At 39.9% G+C, this 19,829-nt stretch overlaps 1 protein-coding gene across 1 annotated transcript in view; it reads right to left on the bottom strand.

Annotated features, from left to right (window-relative positions):
* The window catches only part of RSBN1L (round spermatid basic protein 1 like), a 93,491-nt gene that overhangs the window by 31,082 nt on the left and 42,580 nt on the right, over nt 1-19,829 (bottom strand). The window contains exon 2 of the mRNA XM_054493979.2: nt 11,758-11,874. Within this exon, the coding sequence (XP_054349954.1) occupies nt 11,758-11,874 (117 nt within the window). The remainder of the gene's footprint in view (nt 1-11,757; nt 11,875-19,829) is intronic.

Here is a 19,829-nt window from a genome sequence, read left to right on the forward strand (position 1 = left end):
GAATCCAAAGACAGTGCCCTCAAGTACCTCATGCTCTGGTCAAACTAAACTATTTATTTACAATTTCTTACAAAACATAACTCTACTGTCAAAGGCATTTCCTCTCCTGAAAATACCCCTGACTTGCTCGTTATTTACCAATGAACTCTTCTCTATCCATTTGATGTGAATGAAAGTTTCCTGACGCCCCCCCAGAAGCTGAGCAGATGCCAGCATCATGCTTCCTGTACAGCCTGCAGAACCATGAGCCAATTCAACCTCTTTTCTTTATAAATTACCCAGTCTAAAGTATTTCTTTATAGCTGTATAAGAATGGACTAATACAGAAAACTGGTACTGAGGAATGGGGCACTGCTATAAAGACATCTGACAATGTGGAAGTGACTGCCCTAGTAGAGAGGCTCCCCATGAGAGCTCCATTCCTTTAGCAGGCTTCTGCCTGAACATCCAGGTGTTTCCATACAGCCTCTGAAAACTAGGTGGAAGCTCCCAAGCCTCAAATCTTGCATTCTGTGTACTGGCAGGCTTAATACCACATAGAGCCACCAAGACTTATGGCTGGCACCCTTGAAGTAGTGGCTCAAGCTACACCTGGGCACCTTTGAGCCACAGCTGGAGATGGGGTGGCTGGGGAGCAGGGAGCAGTATCCTGAGGCTGTGCAGAGCAGCAGGGCCCTGGGCCTGGCCCAGGAAACCATTCAGTCCTACTAGGCCTCCAGGCCTGTGATGGGAGGAGCTGCCACAAGGTTCTCTGAAATGCCTTCTAGGACTTTCCCCCATTGTCTAACCTATTAACAGTTGGCTCTTTTGTTTTATTTACACAAATTTCTGCAGCCTGCTTGAACTCTTCCCTGACAATAGTCTTTTCTTTTCTACCACATGGCCAGACTGCAAATTTTCCAAACCTTTATGGTTTGGAAAAGGTAATGTGGGGAAATGTGGGGTTGGAACCCCCACACTGAGTCTCCACCAGGGGACTGCAGAGTGGGGCTATGCGAAGAAGGCCACTGTCCTCCAGACCCCAGAATGGTAGATCCACCAAAAGCTTGCACCATGCACTTGAAAAAGCCTCAAGCACTCAATACCAGCCTTTGAGAGCAGCCACAGGGGCTGAACCCTGCACAGCCACAGGGGTGGGGCTACCCAAGGCATTGGGAGCCCACCTCTTGCATGAGAGTGTCCTGGATGTGGGTCATGGAGTCAAAGGGGATTATTTTGGAGCTTTAAGATTTAATGACTGCTCTGCTGGGTTTCAGACTTGCACGAGGTCTGTAGCTCCTTTTTTGGCCAATTTCTCCCTTTTGGAACAGAAGTACTTACTCAATGCCTATACCCACCCCCCTCTATGTTGGAAGTAACTAACTTGTTTTATATTTTATAGGCTCATAGGTGGAAGAGACTTGGCCTTGTCTCAAATGAGACTTTGGACTTTCAACTTTTAGGTTAATGCTGGAATGAGTTAAGATTTGGGGGAACTGTTGGGAAGGCATGACTGAATTTTGCAATGTGAGAAGGACATGAGATTTGGGAGGGGCCAGGGGTGAAATGATATGGTTTGGATCTGTGTCCCCTCCCAAATCTCATGTCAAACTGTAATCCCCAATTACAATTGAAGGTGGGGCCTGGTAGGAGGTAACTGAAATCATGGGGGTGAATTTCCCCGTTGGTTCTGCATCACCATGGTGAGTGACATCTGGTTGTTTACAAGTGTGCAGCACCTCCCCCATCACCACCTCTCTCCTGCTCTGGCCATGTACGGCGTGCCTGCTTTCCCTTCACCTTCCACCATAATTGAAAGTTTCCTGAGGCCTCCCAAAAGCTGAGCAGATGCCAGTACCATGCTTCCTGTACAGCCTGCAGAACCATGAGCCAATCAAACCTCTTTTCTTTATAAATTACCCAGTCTCAGGTACTTCTTTATAGAAGTGCGAAAATGGACTAATACACTATCCTTTAATGCAGGGGTCCCCAATCGCAGGGCAACAGACTAGTACTGGTCCATAGCCTGCCACAACTAGGCCACATAGCAGGAGGTGAGCAGTGGGCGAGCCAGCGAAGCTTCATCTGTATTTACAGCCATTTCCCATTGCTCACATTACTGCCTGAGCTCCACTTCCTGTCAATATTAGATTCTCATAGGAGGGCGAACCCTATTATGAACGATGCATGTGAGGAATCTAGGTTGCCTGCTCCTTATGAGACTCTAATGCCTAACGATCTGAGATGACACTAGTGCTGGGAGCTGCTGCAAATATAGATTAACAAGCTCAGGGCTCCCACTGATTCTACATTATGGTGAGTTATATGATTATTTCATTACATATTATAATGTAATAATAGAAATAAAGTGCACAATAAATGTAGTGTCCTTGAATCATCCTGAAACCATCCCATCTGTCCATGGAATAATTGTCTTCCATGAAATCAGTCCCTGGTACCAACAAGGTTGGGGACCACTGCATTAAAGACAACTCTTATATTCCTTTTCTTCATGTTGCTTTCCCTCATTTCTCAAATTAGAACTGAAATCACTTCACTCCTAACTCATATATTATAAAAGCTACATGTTTCTCTCATAGGATACCTGTATACCATATGTCAATCAACACTGTATGAGTGAAACAAATAATCTTTATATTAATTTAGAGTGAAATGATACCTCCTTTTCCATCATTATATCCCTCATAGTATCTAGCATATTGCTACATAAGAACATTTAATGAAAGTATGAATGAAAAAATCTGTCTCACTAACAGACTATCTGAGGCTTATAGTTTTTTCCCTTATCTTCCTTTCAGTCAACTTTTTTTTTTTTTTTTGAGACGGAGGTTTGCTTTTTGTCTCCCAGGCTGGAGTGCAATGGCATAATCTCGGCTCACTGCAACCTCCGCCTCCCGAGTTCAAGTGATTCTCCTGCCTCAGCATCCCAAGTAGCTGGGATTACAGGCATGCGCCACCATGACCAGCTAATTTTGTATTTTTAGTAGAGACAGGGTTTCACCATGTTGTTCAGGCTGGTCTCAAACTCTTGACCTCAGGTGATCCACCCGCCTCAGCCTCCCAAATCATAGCCATAAGCACAACTATATTACAGGCGTGAGCCACTGTGCCCAGCCTCAGTCAAGCTTTTGCACATATGAATACCACTAAATTCTAGCCCTGAAAACAACAAAAACTATTTTAAGTTGATAGCAATCCACAAAAGTGAAGTTTAATGTTAAATTCTCTGTAAAAATTCACAGAAGTGATAATTCATAAGTATCCAATGAAGAACTAGTATGAGAAGCAAAAACAGAAATCTGTCAACATTATTCATTATATAGGTGTATAAAGTCATAAAAGGCGAAGGGTTAATTCTCTAAAAAGTCTCTCTGTGGCCAAGCGCAGTGGCTCACACCTGTAATCCCAGCACTTTGGAAGGCCGAGGCAGGCGAATCACCTGAGGTCAGGAGTTCGAGACCAGCCTGGCCAACATGGTGAAATCCCGTCTCTACTAAAAATATGAAAAATCAGCCGGGCATGGTGGCAGGCACCTGTAATCCCAGCCAAAATTGTACCATTGCACTTCAGCCTGGGTGACAAGAGCGAGACGTCTCCCCCGCCCCCCCAAAAAAAAGTCTATCTGTAAGCAGCTAAGACACACACTTGAATAATGTTATCAAATTCAGACTTGCTGCCCAGGTGTGAACTATCAAAATATCATATTTAGGTTAATTAGTACCTTAAGAACAAAATTAATTTTTTTTAAAAAGTCAAACAGTAGGCCAGGCATGGTGGCTCACACCTGTAATCCCAGCATGTTGGGAGGGCAAGGCAGGAGGATCACTTGCACGCAGCAGTTCCAGACCAGTGTGGGCAACATGGTGAGACCCTGTCTCTACAAAATCTTTTTTTTTTAATTAGCTGGGCATGTTGGTACATGCCTGTAGTCCCAGCTGCTCAGGAGGCTGAGGCAGGAGGATGGCTTGAGCACAGTAGGTTGAGGATGCTGTGAGCCATGATCATGCCACTGTACCCCAGCCAAGGCAACAGAAATAAAATAAAATAAAAATAAATGTAAAAAGTAAAACAGTCCAAACATGGTGGGTGATGCCTGTAATCCCAACACTTTGGGAGGCCAAGGCAGGAGGATCACTTGAGGCCAGGAGTTCGAGATCAGCTTGGGGAACATAAAGAGACCTCATCTCTACAAAAAAATGAAATAAAAATAAGTGAAACAGGGGACTAACCAAAATGAAAGATGAAAAAATAAAAAAAAATCAGGGAAAGAAGGCAGTAATGCAATAAAAAATAGAATTTAAGAAAGCTTAAAGGGCATAGGTGTGATTAATGACATTCCTAAATACAACTGAAAATATATGCAGAACTGCATAAATTATGCAATTGTTGCCAAAATGAATAAAACTTCATTTGAGTGAAAGTATATTTAATATCCTACACTTATGCCTAACACCAAAAAAGGTTAAATCAGAAAATATTACCAGGAGAACACATTACTTTGAAATAAAACAGAGACAACACTTAGTCTATTTCATAAGCATGAGGATAAACCAAAAGGTACTATAACAGGAACTGAAAAATGCAAACCAATAAGAAATCAGTTAAGAGATTCCTTTAGGAAAAAAAAAAAAAAACCTATTTGTTTTTTTTTGTTTTTTTTTTAATAGAGACAGGGTCTCACTATGTTGCCCAGGCTGGTCTCAAACTCTTGACCTCAGGTTATCCACCCGTCTCAGCCTCCCAAAGTGCTGGGATTACAGGCATGAGCCACTGCACCCGGCCAAGAGATTCTTAGACTGAGCATCAAGGAGTTAAATTCTCACAGCAGAGCAGCCTGGGAAACATAGCAAGACACTGTCTCTACAAAAAATACAAAAATTAGCTGAGTGTGGTGGCAAATACCTGTATTCCCAGCTACTCAGGAGGCTGAAGCAGAAGGATCACCTGAGCCTGGGGAGGTAAAGGCTGCAGTGGCCTGTGATCACACCACTGTACTCCAGACTGGCAAGAGAGTAAGACCTTGTCTCGAAAAAAGAAAAAAATTCCCATGGAAAACTATTCTGTAATTAAATACTGAAATGAGCACTGTATGCGGAAGAGATAATATACCTGAGACTGTTATTCTCAGAGACTCCTGTTTGCAAGGTTGACTCTTGGCTAGCATCTAGGAACTCTTATTTTTGGAGAGTTCCCCCCATTCCATAAGTAAGAGTCTTCACTGTGCCAAAACTGTACAAACAATACAGTTTATTGTTGTTGTTGTTGTTTGAGACAGGGTCTCACTCTGTCGCCCAGGCTGCAGTGCAATGATGCAATCTCGGCTCACTGCAACTTCCGCCGCCTCCCGGGTTCAAGCGATTCTCCTGCCTCAGCCAATTGAGTAGCTGGAATTACAGGCATGCACCACCATGCCTGGCTAATTTTGTACTTTTAGTGGAACTGGGGTTTCACCACGTTGGCCAGGCTGGTCTCGAACTCCTGACCTGAAGTGATCTGCCTGCCTCGGCCTCCCAAAGTGCTGGGATTACAGGTGTGAGCCCCCACACCAGGCCTAAACAACATAGTTTTGCTGAATGCCTGTTTTCCTTCTGGGAGTCTGGAATTTTAGTTTGTGGTAGGCAGATGGTGCCTATATGACCAATGTCCAAGAAAAACCCTGGGCACTGAGTTCTTAATGAGCTTCTCTGGCAGACAAGATTTCACATGTGGTGTCACAATTCACCACTGCAAGAATTAAGCACATCACGTGTGACAACACTGGGAAAGGACTCTTAGAAACTTGTGCCTAGTTTCTTCCAGACATTGCACTAAGTGCTATTTTTCTTGTTGATTTTACTTTGTATCCTTTCACTGTGTGTCTGCGTGTGTGTATATTTTTTTAAAGATGGGTTCTTGCCGTGTGTGTGTGTGTGTGTGTGTGTGTGTGTTTTAAAGATGGGTTCTTGCCACATTGCCGGGGCTGGTCTCGTACTCCTAGGCTCAAGCAATCCTCCTGCCCCAGCGTGTGTGCGTGTGTGCGTGTGCGTGTGTGTGTGTGCGCGCGTGTGCGTGTGTGCGTGTGTGCGTGTGTGTGTGTGTGTGTTTTAAAGATGGGTTCCTGCCACATTGCCGGGGCTGGTCTCGTACTCCTAGCCTCAAGCAATCCTCCTGCCCCAGCTCCCCAAAACGCTGGGATAAGAGCTGTGAGCCACCATGCCTGTCCTCCTTCACTATAATAAATCATAGCCATAAGTACAACTATATGCTGAGTCCTGTGAGTCCTTTCAGCAAATCACAGGCCCTGGGAGTAGCCTTAGGAACCCCCATGGACACAAGCAAAATGCATTCTTTACATGAAACCAAACTGGGGTACGAGCATTCACTAGATAGATTTAAGAGCTTTATATAATCTCTCACTCATTTCCTATCTCTACATACGAAATGCAGTAGATATGTATGCAGAAAATTTTAAAATAAGGAAAAAGGCCATTTTAAATACCAATTTGCTTCTCCTACATTAAACAGTATTTAAAGTCCACATTAAACCTATAATTCTTTTTTTTTTCTTTTTTTTTTTTTGAGACCGAGTCTCGCTCTGTCACTCAGGTTGGAGTGCAGTGGCACGATCTTGGCTCACTGCAAGCTCCACCTCCCAGGTTCACGCCATTCTCCTGCCTCAGCCTGCCTCAGCCTGCCTCAGCCTCCCGAGTAGCTGGGACTACAGGTGCCTGCCACCACGCCCAGCTAATTTTTTTGTATTTTTAGTAGAGACAGGGTTTCACCATGTTAACCAGGATAGTCTCGATCTCCTGACCTCATGATCCACCCGCCTCGGCCTCCCAAAATGCTGGGATTACAGGCATGAGCCACTACGCCTGGCCTAAATCTATAATTCTGCAACAGAACCCAATAAAGGATCCTGACAGGTACCTACAACAGGAAGAACAGAACTGCTATCCAACTAATCTGGCCCTTCAAAAAGTGTAAGAATAGAAGTAAAATGGTGGCCAGGTGCAGTGGCTCATGCCTGTAATCCCAGCACTTTGGGAGGCTGAGGCGGGTGGACTGTTTGAGGTCAGGAGTTCGAGACCAGCCTGGCCAACACAGTGAAACCCCATCTCTACTACAAATACAAAAATTAGCCAGGCGTGGTGGCGCGCGCCTGCAGTCCCAGCTACTCGGTAGGCTGAGGCAGGAGAATCGCTTGAACCCAGGAAACAGAGGTTGCAGTGAGCCCAGACTGCGCCACCGCACTCCAGACTGGGTATCACAGTGAAACTCCGTCTCAAAAAAAAAAAAAAAGAAAAAAGAAAAGAAAAGAAAAATGCTGATGGGAAACCCTCCCTAAAGCCACATACAAATGCACAAAGCAGACCACACACACAAAGTACCACAGAAACACACATGTATAGAGTCAGAGCCAGAGAGAGAGTGCCAGACTGGGAGTGAGGGAATCAGAAACAGAGATGCAGATATACTTACAGCCAGAGAGAGACACTCAGAGAGGCAGAAAGAAGCGCACACAGAAACAAAGACAGCATGTGTTGTTAATGGCTAATTATGAAAAGAAAAATAAAAACTTTTAAGATCACAAATTTATTGGGTTAATTCTACCACTAATTTTCGTATACTTTTTGTATTAATAAAGTGAAAAACAAAATTCAGAAAAATTTATAAAATTTATATCTATCTTTCTCTCTCCCCCATCCCATTATTACATATAGAAAAAAAGTACTAATTAGCTTAGTTATTCTCAACTTTTGGCCTCTGGGGAATGAATGTGCTTTTTTTTTTTTGCACTGCAGTGTTGTCACTCTTCTAGCCATGATTTACCTACCTGTGACCTTTAGTACACTACCAATCACCTTGGACACTGGCTTCTTTTAACCCCCATTCTAACTGCTCACTAGCAAACTTATTTAAAATGCTATAATGACAAACATTTACTCTAAAAAATACTATAATCATAACACATGTTCTCACACTTTATCATTAATAAACAACATAAAAAGGCCTGGAACATAATGCATACAATCAGAAAAAGCAGTTGGTGGACTTTAGTGTAAAACGAGACCCACTAAATAAGCTTTGTTTCAAACTTATTTGTTCCTTTAAACTATTTTGAAAAGAGCAAATAATCCAACTTTCTTAGCAAATAAACCTTTATAAGGTTTTTTGCATTAATAAAAAAACTTTTTATCATATATACAATTTTGTGTGTATTTCTAGTCAAAAAAAAAACTTGACAGGCTGGGCGCAGTGGCTCATGCCTATAATCCCAGCACTTTGGGAGGCCAGGGCAGGCAGGCTGCCTGACCTCAGGAGTTCGCCATCAGCCTGGGCAACATGGTGAAACCCTGTCTCTACTAAAATACAAAAAATTAGCCCCAGGCATGGCGGCGTGCGGCTGTAATCCCAGCTACTCAGGAGGCTGAGGCAGGAAAACTGCTTGAACCCAGGAGGCAGAGTTTGCAGTGAGCCGAGATCGCGCCACTGCACTCCAGCCTGGATGACAGAGCAAGACTCCTCTCAAAAAAATAAATAAATAAATAAAATAAAATAAACTTTTTTTTTTTTTTTTTTTTTTTTTTTTTTGAGACCAAGTCTTGCTCTGTCACCCAGGCTGGAGTGCAATGGCACGATCTCGGCTCACTGCAAAGTCTGCCTCCTGGGTTCAAGCAATTCTCCTGCCTCAGCCTCACGAGTAGCTGGGATTACAGACGAGCGCCACCACGCCCTGCTAATTTTTGTATTTTTAGTAGAGATGGGGTTTCACCAGGTTGGCCAAGCTGGTCTCAAACTCCTAGCCTCAAGTGGCCCACCCGCCTTGGCCTCCCAAAGTGCTGGGATTACAGGCGTGAGACACTGCGCCCAGCCTACCTGACACAATTTTTAAGAAAAACCTGGAGGAAATGAATTGGTGTGACATACTTGACATCTATTTTAGATTTTCAAATGCCATCATCCATCAATACCTATGTATACCACAGCTTGCAACATTATCATTAACAGAAGAAAAAAATTACAAGGATAGAATAAAAGTTGGAGGCCACAAGGAAAAAACTGGCACACAGTAGTAGATGAAAGTATATTGTCCCTCAGCAAAGTAAATGATTTGTTGTTCCAAGTCACCAACAACAAAAGATGCCTTTTCGTACCACCACCACAGTCTCACTTGGGAAATGGCCCCACAGACTAAGCAAATTCTTTCTCGTAGATAGTAACAACAGATAACACTCAGTGCTTTCAATGCGACAAGCACTGTTTTCCCAATGAATCATATGCTTATTCACTTAATTATCTATGTACTACACACTGAGGAGAGGAGATAGTTTGGTTTTATTTTTTTGTTTTTTGTTTTTTTTTGAGATGGAGTCTCTCTCTCTGTTGCCCAGGCTGGAGTGCAGTGGCACCATCTCGGCTCACCGCAACCTCCGCCTCCTGGGTTCAAGCAATTCTCATGCCTCAGCCTCCCGAGTTGCTGGGATTACAGGCGCCCACCGTAATTTTTTGTATTTTTTAGTAGAGATGGGGTTTCACCAAGTTGGCCAGGCTGGTCTTGAACTCTTGACCTCAGGTGATCCACCCGCCTCGGCCTCCCAAAATGCTGGGATTACAGGCTTCAGCCACTGTGCCTGGCCGATTTTGTTGCTTTTTAATCACAAAGTTAATCTCTCATACATACTTACAAGAAAGATTTCATAACTATTTACTACTCAGTAGTAAGTACCTGTGAGCCAGATTCTATACTTGGCACTTTCCTCATACTTTCCCTCATTTAATCTTGGTAACACTGTAAGGCAGTAATTAAATTATTACTTACCTCCACTGTGAATACATTTTCCCTAAATTTTTCCATGGACATCCCAGAAGTCACAAATTAATTTCCGCATCTATCTCATTCTTTTACCTTAATCATCACTAGTTTCAGTTTAACTCGGTTCAAAATATCACCTAAATTTTTGTCTACTTCAAAGTTACTATTGTATATTTCGTTTTTTTAAAAATCTCAATTTTAGGCTGTTTTAAATTTTATTTTCATGTGTAATCTCTGGATTCACATAATTCACATTATGTTAGGAATCCAGTATTCAATCAAGAACATATGAGGTTTTATAAAGTATTTCTAAAACAGATTCCTTCTCAAGTAATAGAATTTACAGCATGATATTTTCAAATAAATAAGAAAACAACCATTTGATTAAATCAGAAAAAAAATGGCTATTGGGCTAAACCAAGGGTAAAGTTAAGTAGACTTGACTTTTTCTTTTCTTTTTTTTTTTTTGAGACTGAATCTCACTCTATCGCCCAGGCTGGAGTACAATGAAGTGATCTCAGCTCACTGCAACCTCTTGTCTCCCAGGTTCAGGCAATTCTCATGCCTCAGCCTCCCGAGTAGCTGGGATTACAGATGTCCACCATCATGCCCCACTAACTTTTCATTTTTAGTAGAGACGAGGTTTCACCATGTCGGCCAGCCTGGTCTCAAACTCCTGACCTCAAGTGATCCACCCGCCTCGGCCTCCCAAATTGCTGGGATTATAGGCACGAGCGACCGTACCCAGCCTTAAGTAGACTTTTCAAGCATTCATCACTAGCTGCTATAAAGAACTAGTGTGGTTATATTCAATTCCTGCCTCAAAGGCTTACAATCTAATTAGACAACACAGATAGAATATGCTGGCAAAAGAAACAGAACAAAAGGATCATGAGCATTAACTAATAAGTAGCCATCGACTTAAGCTCTGACATATTTCTTCAAGGTTGAAAGAATATCGTAGAAAATGAAGTTCTGACATGTAGATAATAGAAAACGAATATCTGAAAACATGACAAAGAATGCAATGAAAATACAGAATCTAATACTCTTTATCTTAAATAATACAAACTACCAGTTATTTTGCTACATATGCAATGCTGTGGTCTTTTCCCCCCAAGCAAATATAAAGCCTTATCAACAATTAAACTCAACATGAAGTTAATCAAGGTCAACATGTTCTGATCATCAACTATCAACATGATAGCACTAGTGAATTTGCTAGCTAGTGAATTCGCTAGTTGTCTAGCAACTGAATGCCACGGATTCTTCTTACCTTGACATCTGAGTGAATTTAAGACTATCCTTACGTCTATTCTACCATAAATTCTCTTTACAAGTTCAGACTTATTGATAGGATTTGTAGTATACTTATTACCCAACCACCTAACCCCAAATTCTTCTCTCCACCCCACCCTCATATATAAACAGCAAATGAATGCAACTGTAACAGAGAAAAAAAAGAATAAAACAAGGATATTCTTAAACATATAAGAAACATACCGCTTCTGATTTAGCTCAGAGTAAAATGTTCCCTCTAAATCCTAGACTATGGTATGGTGATTACAGCCAAATATTTTTAAGAAGATCACTTACTTCACCATCCCTATCATACTAAAACTTGCTTCGGCAATTTTTCTTAATTTCTTCCTTTTAGATTATCTAAATATGAGTAAGACTAGTAATGCAAACACAGAATTAACTTATTTTAAAATAATTTAAGAAATTAAGTTTAATGAAGCTTAACCTTTTAACTTTTTAATGGCTCACTAAATATACTATAAGACATGTTACCATACAGATTAGAATTCTCCATTGTTACATTTACTTTTCATTTCCTCATCATTGTTCATTCTCCGCAAAATTCAGCACCAAATAACATTTCTTATTTTATTCACTTAGCCAATACAGATACTGAACAGTATAATAAAGTAGAACTAAAATCACTGAATAAAACCTACTTTTCAGCAAAATCTTTACTTCTCCATTCTCTTTCTTGATCTCATTCATTACTTTATGTTTCTTTTTCTCTCTCTCTTTTTCTTTGTCTCTCTCTTTAATTTTGTCTTTGATTTTATCTGGAAGACAAAACAAAGGAAATATTTAAAATGAAAAAACTACAATTTTATTTATCTACAAACTATAGGTAAATTTCTGGAATTACAATACACAAAGAAAATCAGAATGAGGAACAAATATGCCTTTTCTTTTTTCTCTCAGGTTTTGGGGAATATTTCTAAATTTCCTTTTTTATTGAATATGAAATACATATTGTCAAAATTTATCATTATACATTTTATTCTAAGTATTCTTCACTTACTTCATGTCAACCAAAATATTAAATTTATTTCAAATCACTTAAAATAACTAACTTTAGGTGAAGCAAAAGCTACAATGGAAAAGTGCCAGTGTTGAAATTGAGCATCTATGGATTAGCAACGTAACAGAAAAATTACTTGATCTCAGTTTCCTAATCTGTAAAATGGTAGTTGACGCCTTCCTCATATGGTTACTATATGGATTAAATGAAAAAATATATAAAATGACTACGTAGAGCCTGGCATACATAAGACTAGATGTTGGTTCCCTTACCCTTGGCTCCTTTTAAAAATAGTATGACTCAATCTGACTACTTGGTGATACTGTGATATTTAAATAAAGGGCATAATAACTCTAGGGATCATTCATTTGCATCCTAAAACTTCAAACAAAATATTTGATATCCTATTAAATTCTTCTTTGTTCAAATGACTTCCTATGTACCCAGCAAAAGACAAAATACAGAGAAGGATATAAAAATAGTGACATAAACCTTTGCCCTCAAAAAGCTTACGACTGATTACAAAACCATGATGGAAGTATACAACAACTGTGAAATATCCTGGAATATAGTAGAAATTATATAGTATATATGCATACTGCATAATCTCTTAAAAATCACTCCTTACTTTCCTTTCTATAAATACTACCATAACCCAGGTCCTAATCATGTAATGATTAGATTACTGTCTCTATAAGCACTGTCCAGATCTACACAGTAATCTAAATCTGAATTGGTAAACAATTTTATTAATTTTAATGATATATTTTGCTTGACCCAATGGGTCCAACACATTATAATTTCAACATGGAACTGATATTTTTAAATGATGAGATATTTTACATTTTTTCATAAGATTTCAAAATCTAACATATATTTTACATTTATGACACATCTCAATTTGAAACTAGTTTCACTTTAAGTGTTGAACAGTCACATAAAACTAGTGGCTACCATACTGAATGGCACAGGTCTAGACTACTTAAATAAATTTTCAAAAAATTAAATTCATGTGATTAATAAACATTTTTAAACTTCACTCATTAATAATATACAAATTAAAGGACATTACTTTCTATAACACTGACAAAGTGTTTTTTGTTTTTTTTTTAAAGTGATAATACTCCAAGCATACAAAAGTACAGCAAACAGGAATTCATTGACTCAACAAATACGTAGTCTGAGTACAAGAAAAAGATTAGGTATACAGGGGTGAAGAAACGAGATAAACTCCTTATCTGTTCACATATAACTTAACTTCTGAATTAGATTACAGTGTTCCCACACTTCTGATTGATTTGCTACTCTTACTTTCTGACGTTAAAGTCCTTGAAATCCTGTCATAGGCTGCTGTCTAGCTATAAAATGTTACTCCAGGCCGGGTGCGGTGGCTCACATCTATAATCCCAGCACTTTGGGAAGCCTAAGTGGACGGATCACCTGAGGTCAGGAGTTCAAGACAAGCCTGGTCAACGTGGCAAAACCCCGTCTCTACTAAAAATACAAAAATTAGCCGGACGTGGTGGTGCATGCCCGTAATCCCAGCTACTTGGGAGCCTGAGGCAGGAGAATTGCTTGAACCTGGGAGGTGGAGGTTGCAGTGAGCCGAGATCATGCCACTGCACTCCAGCCTGGGTGGCAGTGAGATTACATCTTGAAAAAAAAAAAAAAAAAAAAAATGTTACTCCAAGTAGCTGGAGCTTAGACACATTATATATTTCCTAAGTAACTAAACTTTTAACAAAATGAACTATTTATATATCACTTAAAATTACAACGGAAAAAAAGTCACCTAAAATGTCTCCACATTTCTTTTTCCAATAATTCATTTTAATCTTATCAACTTAAACGTATTATTTTAATAACAATTAAATTTTATTAAAGTACAATATTAATGTAATAAAATGAAGATACTTGTGAAACGGCACCACAGAATCCTTCTGTGTTCCCTTCCAGTCTTTGTACAGCACCCCTAAAGGTACTCATGATCCTGACTTGTAATCATACAGGTTAAAATAACCATAAACTTTTTTTTCTTTTTTTGAGACAAAGTCTTGCTCTGTGGCCCAGGCTGGAGTGCAGTGGCACGATCTCAGCTTACTGCAACCTCCACCTCCCGGGTTCAAGCAATTCTCCTGCCTCAGCCACCAAGTAAACGGGATTACAGGCACACATCATCGCACTTGGCTAATTTTTGTATTTTTAGTGGAGATGGGGTTTCGCCATGTTGGCCAGGCTGGTCTCAAACTCCTAACCTCAAGTGATCTGCACGACTTGGCATCCCAAAGAGCTGGGATTACAGGCGTAAGCCACCATACCCAGCCAACAACTATAAACTTTTAATAGCATATATTCACAATATAAGCCTACCACAATCATAAAACATAAATATTTTTCAGAATAAAATTAAACTAGCTTCTAGAGAAATAAAACTATCATACACTATGACTCAATTATTTTTAAACTTTAGAAATATACATACATTCCAAAAACAAACTGAAAGATAACCTAAATTACTAAAAGCCATTATTTAAAATTATTTAAAGCCATTATTTAAAATTATTTATTTAATTAAATATTTAACATATTGAATATATTTAATTTAACATTTAAAATTCCACTATTTAAGGTGGAAAGTTTCTAAGTTTCTGCAATGGGCACATATTAATTTCATAACACAGGAAAAGGAATCTTAGAATATGCACTCAGGTATGATATTAAATAATTCAAGTACAGTTGAAGGTATGAAGTCATTATGTGAAAAACATCTATAGAAACAAAAACAATGGCAAAGCCAAGACAGGAGAGTTATAGACAACATAATTGCAGTTACCCCTCCTGATATCAAAACATCCTCAGCAAACACAAATAACCCCATCTATACATAAACAAAGGGCATTTTTTGTGACATCACTTCTGTCCTTAACCCACACATCTGTCTTGCTCTCACCTCTCAGCCTTTCAACCTACCTTTCACCCTTCTTACAATTTTTCCACTTTTTGGTAGAGCCTACCCTTTTTCAAAATCCAATCATTTTTTTCTTTATTTTTTCTTTAATAGAGACAGGGTCTCGCTATGTTGCTGAGGTTGGTCTCAAACTCCTGGGCTCAAGCAATCCTCCTGCCTCAGCCTCTCAAAATGCTGAGATTGCAGGCATAAGCCACCACGCCTGGCCCAAAATCCAACCTTAAATGCCTCCATTAAACTTCCTGTAGTCATGTTACATGGCAGAGCTATGATAAAGTGAGAGGCCTACAAACTCAGGAGACCTAGGTTCAAGATTATGCTCTACAACCTAGATAACTGACAAACTTTCAGATCTCCAGTTGCAGCTGTAAAATGGAGTTCGTGTAAAGATTAAATAGAAAATACATACCGAAGCAGTTTGTAAAGATAAAAGCCTTCCAAATGTAGAATAATATCTCTGTCTATTTACCTATAATACTGGTATCCATAATCCTAAAGAAAAAAATTTTGGCCATAATTCAGACCACTGTATATAAAATCAAATCTGCCACTAATGTATCGTAGTATGTTCCTTTTAAAAAGCCACTTCCAGGCTGGGTGTGGTGGCTCACGCCTGTAATCCCAGCACTTTGGGAGGTCAAGGCAGGTGGATTGCCTGAGGTCAGGAGTTCGAGACCAGCCTGGCCAACAAAGTGAAACCCCATCTCTACTAAAAACATAAAAAATTAGCTGGGCATGGTGGTGGGTGCCTTTAATCCCTGCTACTTGGGAGGCTGAGACAGGAGAATCACTGGAACCCAGTAGGCAGAGGTTGCAGTGAGCCAAGATGGCGCCACTGCACTCCAGCCTGGGCAACAGAGTGAGACTCCGTCTCAAAAAAAAAAAAATGAAAAAGAAAAAGCCACTTCTAGATCTTTACATACAGAAGTGATGGAAAACAGTGCCCTGGCATCACTGTTTACTACAATACATTACTCCTAACAAGACTAGAATTCTTATTCAGTTTTTATTCATTTATTTCTGTGACCAAGAATTTGTATGGTTTTATCCTTCACAGTCTAATCTCAGGCTTGGAAAAAATTCGTAACTGATCTTCTCATCATAATTCTCAGAATAAAAGTAAGAATTCTAACACCATAAAAGCAAGAAACTCTCTGTTTGAAGAGTCAAACTAAATATAAGGATTACACATTTTATTTAAAAATAAAAAGAGAAGTCATGACAATGTGTTATGGGCAAAAGAATACACAAACAGATCAATGGAACAAAATAGGGAGTCCAGAAACAGAGCCACTTAAATACAATCAACTTATCTTGATGGAGATAAAAGTCTTTCCAACAAACGGTACTGGAACAACTGGATATCCACATACCAAAAAAAAAAAGTCTAAACTAGGAGAAGTGGTATGTGCTAGAAAATAACACAGAAGAAAATCTAGATGACCAGGGATTTTGGCAATGACTTTTTAGTTTCAGCACCAAAGGCAGAATAGATTAAAAAAAAGAACTGATAAAGCTGGATTTCATTAAAATTAAAATTTTCTGTTCTGCAAAAGACACAGTCAAGAGACTAAAAAGAAGCCACAGACTATAAGAAAATACTTGGTAAAGATGTATCCGATAAAGGGTTATTATCCAAAAAAAGGTAACTCTTAAAACTCAATAATAAGAAAACAAACAATTAAAAATGGACCAGGCTGGGCACAGTAGTTCAAGCCTGTAATACCAGCACTTTGGAAGGCTGAGGCAGGCGGACTGCTAGAGCCCAGGAGTTCAAGACCAGCCTGGGCAACATGATGAAACCCTGTCTCTACTAAAAGTACAAAAATTAGCTGGGCACGGTGGTGCGTGCCTGTAGTCCCAGCTACTCGGGAGGTTGAGTTGGGAGTTTTAGGTGAGAGGTTGAGGTGGATCACTTGAGTCTGGGAGACAGAGGTTGCAGGGAGCAGAGATCGTGCCACTGCACTCAAGCCTGGATGAACGAGTGAGACCCTGTCCCCCCCACCCCAAAAAAAAACAACAAACTAAAGACCTTAAGAGACACCTCACCAAAGAAGATACACAGATAGCAAATAAGCATAGGACAAGATGCTCCACACCTGATGTCATCAAGGAAACACAAATAAAAACAAAAATGAGATACCACTACACACCTATTAGAATGACCAAAATCCAGAACACTGACAACACCAAATGCTGACAAAAATACAGAGCAACAGGAACTCTCATCTGCTGCTGGTGGGAATGTAAAATGGTACAGCCACTCTGGAAGGCTGTTTAGCAGTTTATTACAAAACTAAATACACTCTTATCATATGTTCCAGCAATCACAGTCTATGGTATTTATCTAAAGGAGCTGAAAACTCATGTCTACACAAAAATCTGTACCACAACATTTACAGCAGGTTTACTCATAATTGGCAAAACTTGGGAACAACCATGATGTCCTTTAGGTAGCACATTCAGACAATGGAATATTCTTCAGCTCTAAAAAGAAGTGAGCTATCAAGCCATGCAAAGACATGGAGGAAATGTAAATGCATACTAAGTAAAAGAAGCAGTGTGAAAAGGCTACATAACGTATGCTTCTAACCATATGACACTGTGGAAAAGGCAAAACTATGGAGACTTTAAATAAAAAGATCAGTGGTTGCCAGGGTATAGTAGGGAGGAGGGATGAATATGCAGAGCACAAAGGATTTTTAAGACAATTAAAATACTCTGTGGTGCATGGTGGATACATGTCATTATACGTTTGTCCAAACCCATGAAAACTTATAACACCAAGAGTGACTCCTAATGTAAACGATAGACTTTGGGTGGTAACGATGTGTTAATGTAGGTTCATCAGTTGGAACAAATGTACCACTCTGATAGGGGACGTTAATAATGGGGAAGGCTATGCATGTGTCGGGGGAGAGGGTATATGAGAAGTCTGTAGCTTCTGCTCAATTTTGCTATGAACCTAAAGCTGCTCTAAAACATGAGGTCAACTTTTTAAGGCATAAATAAGTAAATACAAAGGGGAGTGGGAAAAACAGATGCAAATAGACCTATGATACAGTTTAAATCCAAACAGCCAAAGGAATCTAAGAACAGAAGAAAGAAGGAATATATGACTAAGTTACTATCAACCCAGAACAAAAAAGAAATCATATATGTGGAAAAATGAACATGGGCTAAACACATACTTTTTAAACACATATAAAGTATGTGTTTAGCCCACACATAAAGGTTAAGATATAAAAAGAAACTTACTAAAATAATTGTTTTTTTGAGACAGAGTTTTGCTCTGTCACATGGGATGGAGTGCAGTGGCATGACCACAGCTCACTGCAGCCTTGACTTCCCAGGCTCAAGCAATCCTCCTACCTAAGCCCCTCAAGTAGCTGGGACCACAGGTGTACACCATCACACTCAGCTCATTTTTTAATTTTCTGTACAGACAGGGTCTCACTATGTTGCCCAGGCTAGTCTCAAACTCCTGTGCTCAAACACTCCACCTATCCTCAGCCTCCCAAAGTGCTGGGATTACAGTGGTGAGCCACTGCGCCCAGCCTAAAATAATTTTAAACAAAATACAAATGGGATCTTCAGAAATATGGTGAACTTATGATTTAGCAGTATAAGCCACATATGCTTCAGTGTAATATGTATCTCATTCACCCAATATACTTCTATTAAGCATGTACAGATTCAGGAAATAAAGATGAATAATAATACTGCACTAAGAATCTTACAGTCAACAAATGCCAGTTGATTCTTACTGTAACTACCACTTTGGAACACCAGTTCTTAGTAACAAAATAATCTCATCTGGTTTCAATAAAATTCACTAGTCTCCACTATTATTAAAGTCATGAGGGCTCCCAAGGTGAGTCAGTAGTGGACACTGCCTTCACTTCTGTTCTGACCTTGCAGCTATGGGTCCCCCAGAAACCTTGGAGAAATTCTTGTTCACCACCTCCTTCCAACTGCAGCCATACAGACCTCAAAATTAGGGCAGAAAATCAGATTCAAGAAAGCTAATAACTCTTATATGGAATAAATAAAAAGAATTCCACACATAAAAACACCACAATGGAAGCTGCAAAACAGCTAAAGACAAAGAGAAGACTATAAAAGAAGCGGAAGGAAAAAACAGACTACAGCAAGAGTCTACTGACTTCTCAGCAGCCATAAGCCAGCAGAATATTTTCAATATGTTAAAAAATAAACAAATAAGGACAGTGGCATCATCAAATGGCAGAGCAGAAGCCATCTGGTTCACTCTTCCCCACAGAAAACCAAAAACAAATATCCAGGATCAAGACTACCGTTAGCAATACCCCAGAACTCAAACCTGAGGTACAGATAATCTCCAGGGTCACAGGGAAATTTAAAACTCCAAACAGATGGTAAGAGAAACCGACTTCTGTGATTCCCCTCCCCAAATATGCGAGGCACCCCATCGAAAAATCCCCCAAGACTAAAAGTTTTACATTAGAAAAAGTAAGAATGAGGCAGACAGCCAGCTTCTTCACCATCTTGGGTTCTTCTGCAGGAAAACCATTCCTGCCTTAATCCACAAGAAGCACTGCAAGTGCCTGTAGGGAGAAAAAGCCCTGAAGGCAGCTAGAGACAGCCCAGGAAACTCTGCTGTTTATCTCAGCCAAAAATGATGCCAAATCAGGGTGGCTGTTGAGCAGCGCCACACCATTGGAGGCAAGCTCCACGGGTCTTCTGGGCGTGAACCTGTAGCCAGC

This window comes from Pongo pygmaeus, chromosome 6 (genome assembly GCF_028885625.2).
Source record: "Pongo pygmaeus isolate AG05252 chromosome 6, NHGRI_mPonPyg2-v2.0_pri, whole genome shotgun sequence".
NCBI lineage: Eukaryota > Metazoa > Chordata > Mammalia > Primates > Hominidae > Pongo > Pongo pygmaeus.